Raw genomic sequence first — 5,700 nt, forward strand, 5'->3', positions numbered from 1 at the left:
CTCTTGATGATGGACATTAAAGTTTCCACCCAGAATAGGTTCTACGCTCATTCTACTCTTATTGTTTCTACTAAGTCGTGTTAAACATGGAGGAGTACTGATTCATCAGCTGAGGGAGGGTAGTATGTAGTAATCAGCAGGAGTTTTCCATTCCCATGTTTTAGATGCTGTCATGCAATTTCATGCGGTCTGGAGTCAATGTTGAGGACTCTCAGGGCAACTCGCTCTGACAGTATACCACTGTGCCACCATCTCTAGTGGGACAGGATATTTGCAGGAATGATGAAGGTGGTGTCTGGGACATTGATTGTCAGGTATATTTCCGTGATTATGACTGTGTGAGTATTGTTTTAATTGTGTTTGTTTAAACTGCCCAATAACAATGTTATTGTTCTCTTAATCTGACGTATCACACAACAAAACAAAAACAATTCAGCTGAGTGCATTTGTTAAATGAATGTAGCTAATGATAATCGTGAACCTGATTGGCTGCATGAAGGATTGATATGTGTATGAATATAAGCTCCCTTCCATTGTCTCAGCCTGCACCAGTCAGAGTCATTCAGCTGTTTCAGATTTAATCTATTCTCATAAAATGGGGCAACCAGCTATTCTGGTGATAAAGGATATTTACTACCCAATTCTCGCAGCTGTTGCTGTTCCAGGTGAGTCACTGTAACCAGTTTGTTGTTATTTGTTGTTTACTGTCTCTCTGCTGATGCTGCATGTTGGCTTAGGTATGTATAATTTTGTATAGATTTCAAAGAGACACTGCAACATTATTAAAAGGCTGCAGTTTATGAACATTATAGCAAAGACAGAATTACAGATACTCTGTCTGAATTCACACAGCATTCGCAACAAGGTAGATGAATTTATGGCACAAATAGCAGTAAACTGGGATGATCTAATTGCCATTAGGTAGACATGCCTCCTGGGGAACCAAGACTGGGAACAGAATTAGCAAGTGTATTTGACATTTAGAAAGTATAGGCAGCAAAGGAAAAGGAGGTGGTGTAGCATTGTTAATAAAGGATGAAATCAGAACATTAGTGAAAGATGACCTTAGATCGAAATATCAAGTTGGAGAATCAGTTTGGGTGGAGCTAAGAATCAAACGGGGCAGAAAACATTGATAGGAGTTGTTTATAAACCACCAATCAATAGTGGTAATGTAGGGCTCTGTATCAATCAGGAAACTGGAGGTGTATGTAACAAGGGTAGTACACTAATCATGGGAACCTTCACTCTGCATTCAGACTGGGTAAACCTCATTACAGCCAATGCTGAGGAGGACGAATTCCTGGAATAAATATGGGATGATTTTCAAGTAAAGTACGTTGCGAAACAAACCAGAAAATGGGCTTTCTTTTGGATCTGGTACTGTGCAATGAGAATGTGCTGAATAATAATCTCGTTTTAAAGCAGCCTTTAAAGGAAGAGTGACCTTAATATGAAGAATTTGAATTTAAGGTTGAAAGTGATGCTGTTTAATACGAAACTAAGGTGTTAAATCTAAACACAAATGATATCGAATGTATGAGGGGTCAAATGGCTGTGTTACCTATTCCTGCCAGCTCCATGAGGGGTCCTGGGGAGCTCTTGTCATGGGAAACCTTGGAGCAGGCTTTCAGTTGTCCCTTCAAGAACATCCTGACGCAGATCAACAGGGCCTGCATCCGGGCTCACCAGCTAGACATGCCGGCCATGTGTACGTGTCCGTCTGTGTAGCAGAGCCTTGTCTCCAATCATCTCGGCCATCCCTGCTGCAGGATAAAGACCTTGCTTCGCTTGGACGGTGTGGTAGTAGATGTGTACCAGCCACCCCATGTTAAAAGAGCCCACGCACAAGCATCTTCTGCCCTCTCAAAATGAACCTCGGGACCTGGAAGATAGGGTTGAACTATTCAGTCAGCTGAGGACCCACAACCCTGGAGTGGAAGAAAGTCATCCCTGTTCCCGAGGGTCTGCTGAAGAAGAAGAAGTTACAGTTGGAATCTAAAACAAAAGGTATGATGGTAGACAGGTAATAGCTACCATTTAAAGAATTAATGCACGGTTTATAACAAATGTACATTCCTTTGAGGTACCAAAGCAGAAGGAAAAGTCATCCAGCCATAGCTAACATAAGAAGTTAAATATTTTACTCGATCAAAGGAAGACGCTTATAAAGTTGCCAAAAAAAGATAGTAAGACTGAGGATTTCGAGCATTTTAGAATTCAGCAAAGGAGGACTAAGAAACAGTTAAAAAGAGAAAATTTAATATGAAAGCAAACTCGCAAGAAACATAAAAACACATTGTAAAAGCTTCCATGGATATGTAAAAAGGAAAAGATCAGCAGAGACAAATGTGGGTCCATTACAGGCAGATAAATTAAACTAGTACTTTGTGTCTGTCTTCACAGAGGAAGATACAAATAACCACCCAGAAATACTAAAGAATCAAGGGGCTAGCAAGAATGAGGAACTTAAATGAATTAGCATTAGTTAAAAAAAAGTACTAGTGGAGAAATTAATGCGACTGAAAGTTCATAACTCCTCTGGACCTGATGATCTACATCCCAGAGTGTTACATCAGGTTGTTGTAGGCATGGTGAAGGAATTGGTGATCATCTTCCAAAATTCTATAGATGCAGGAGTGGTTCCTGAAAATTAAAAGGTAGCAAATGTAACACAACTATTTAAGAAAGGAGGGAAAGAGAAAAAGGGGAACAACAGACTCGTTAGCTTGATATCAATAGTGGGGAAATGGTAGAATCTATCATAGTGGATGTGATAACTGGAAACATAGAATATTATGGTAAGATTGGACAGAATCAACATGGATTTATGAAAGGGAAATCATGTTTTGCAAACCTGGTGGAGATTTTTGAGGATGTATCGAGCAGACTAGATAAGGTGGGGACAAGTGGATGCGGTGTATTTGGATTTTCAAAAGGCGTTCGATAAGGTCCCAACCAAGAGGTTAGTAAGCACAATTCGAGCACCTGGGATTGTGGGTAATATACTGGCATGGATTGAGAATCGGATAACGGACATAAAAGGGAGAGCTGTAATAAACAGGTCATCCTTAGGTTAGCAGGTCGTGACTACTGGGGCACTGGAGGGATCAGTGTTTGAGCCCCAGCTATTCACAATCTATATAAATGATTTGGATGTGGGGGGTCTGCTGGACGCAAAACTAGGTGGGAATGTAAGTTGTGAGGAGGAGATTTAGAAAGACTAAGTGAGTGGACAAGAACATAGCAGATGAATATAGTGTGGACAAGATGTGAACATAACCACTTTGCTAGGAAAAAAAAGAAGTGCAACGTATTTCTTAAATGATGAGATGTGTTAGGGAAGCGTTAATGTCCAAAGGCACCTGGCTATCCTTGCTCAGAAAGTGACTGAAACCTAACATGCAGGTGCAGCAAGCAAGTCGGATGGCAAATGGCATGTTGGCCTGCATTGGAAGAGGATTTGAGTACAGGTGTAAAGAAGTCTTGCTGCAATTGTAGCGAGCCTTGGTGAGATCGCACCTAGATTATTGTGTACATTTATGATCTCCTTACCTAAGAAAGGATATACTTGTCATGGACAGAGTGCAACGAAGGCTTACCAGACTGATTCCTGGGAAGGCGAGATTGTCCTGTGAGGAGAGATTGGGGAGAATGGGTCTATTTTCTCTCGAAGTTTGAAGAAGGAGAGGTGATCTCATTGAAGCATGCAAAATCCTTACAGGGCTCAAAAAGTTTGATGTAGGAAGGGTGTTGTCCCTGGCTGGGGTTCTAGAACCAGGGAACATAGTCTCGCAATAAGAGGTCCGTCATTGAGGACTGAGATGACGAGCAACATCATCACTCAGAGGGTGGTGATGCTTTGGAATTCTCATCCACAGACGTTGTGGATACTCAGTCATGGAGTATGCACAAGACAGAGATCGATCGATTTCTAAATATTTAAGATATCAAGGCATATGGGGATAGTGTGGGAAAGTCAGCCATGATCTAGTTAAATGGCGGAGCAGTCTCGAGGGCCCAAATGGCCTACTCTTGCTCCTATTTCCTTTGTTCCTATGTAATGTATGTCCTCTCTCTTTCTGACAGTGAACTTGATGACAATTGTGATTCTATCCCGAAGAAACTGTGGCCTTTCTAATTGTATCTCTGTTTACATGGTGGCCATGGCAACAGCGGATCTACTAGTCATGATCATCAATGTAGTATTGTACCATATTTTCAGTTCTAACTTTCCACTTTCATTTCTGTCCCACACTCCCGTGTGTAAGTTTATTCTATATATGACTGCTGTCAACCTCGATTTATCTGTTTGGTTTACTGTCTCCTTCACATTTGACCGATTTGTAGTTATTTGCTACCAGAAGTTTAAAATAAGGCATTGTACAGAGAGTACTGCAGCTGCCGTTATAGCAACATTATCTGTTCTGATTTTATTAAAGAACTTTCCATTTTTGTTTGCTTACGAACCCCAGCAAATAATTAACACAGTGCAGTGGGGCTGCAGGTCACGTGTAGCTTTTTTCTCTTCATCTCTCGGTAAAGCCTACACTTGGTTTCATACGGCCTGGGTCGTTTGGGTTCCTTTTGCTTTAATTGCCTTGTTCAATTCGTTAACAATCAGACGTATTTTAGTAGCTAGCAGTGCCCGAAGGGAACTCCTGCATCCTACAAGTGACAATCAATGTGATCCAGAGATGGTGAACCGAAGAAAATCCATCATTTTATTATTCAGCATATCAGGCAGTTTTATACTGTTGTGGCTGACGGCTGTCATCAGTTTCGCAATGACTGGACTGGAAAACAGCAATTATTACCGAGGTGACCGCACAAACCCTGGATATATAGCCACAGAAACCGGAACTATGTTGAAGTTTTTGAGTTCCTGTCCAAACACATTCGTTTATGCAGTGATCCAGAGGAAATTTAGAGAGGAACTGAAGAAGGTGCTGAAATCTCCCGTGAAATTGATACTAAGGACGATTAAAAATTAAATAAATACGAACTAGATCTCTCTTTGGAGAATTAGAATTTATGTTTAGCTCACTCCAAAGAGATGAGTTTTTCTCTCTTTCCAGTTACACCAAGACGGTTCTTGTAAAACCTTCTCGGTAGGCCAATATATTTCTGCCCCTGTGGCCTTTTAACGGCAACATTGACAGTGGCTTTCCACGGTTCCTTCTCCTGAAAACATTGTATTCCAACCACTGCAGGCATTTTCCCATGTCTGGTGTGCAATTGGACATGACCGGGATTGCAATTTCCGACCATTGTGTGACAGTCCAATATTCAATCCTACTATGAGTGAGGAGCAACATTTAGTAGATGTGGAATTGGAAATGAAAGCTATTCATTCCTAATATGTGAATCTCAGCAATACATTTGAAGTGTTTGCTGTAAGCGAATTAAATATACAGAGTAAAAAATGATTTAGACTTGAATAGTTCCGGAAAAGTTGCGGATCGTGTATCTATGAGTCAGAGCACGTGATAACATTGGGTGTGTCTGTAAAACAGTGGAGAGAGTTCTGTGTTTGCTGATGATACAGACTGTTCGTGGAGGATTGCGGAGTATGATTGGCCAACTTTAACATCCGACTCTGCTAATTCGTTCCACTCAATGCAAGGAGATTCGAAAATGATTTTTACATTGGCCAAAATTCAACACGTGTTTTGCATTATATTAAAGGGAAGAAAATGA

The 5,700-nt window shown here is 40.9% G+C and overlaps 1 protein-coding gene across 1 annotated transcript; it reads left to right on the forward strand.

Moving 5' to 3' along the window:
* The first annotated feature begins 595 nt into the window (after positions 1 to 595).
* On the forward strand, positions 596 to 4,994 carry LOC137345171 (probable G-protein coupled receptor 139). The gene is made up of 2 exons (XM_068008637.1): positions 596 to 665; positions 4,090 to 4,994. Exons 1-2 carry the CDS (start codon positions 596 to 598, stop codon positions 4,992 to 4,994), a joined length of 975 nt encoding a protein of 324 aa, XP_067864738.1.
* Positions 4,995 to 5,700: the final 706 nt, after the last annotated feature.

The sequence above is a fragment of the Heterodontus francisci genome, chromosome 28 (assembly GCF_036365525.1).
Source record: "Heterodontus francisci isolate sHetFra1 chromosome 28, sHetFra1.hap1, whole genome shotgun sequence".
Classification (NCBI taxonomy): Eukaryota; Metazoa; Chordata; class Chondrichthyes; order Heterodontiformes; family Heterodontidae; genus Heterodontus; species Heterodontus francisci.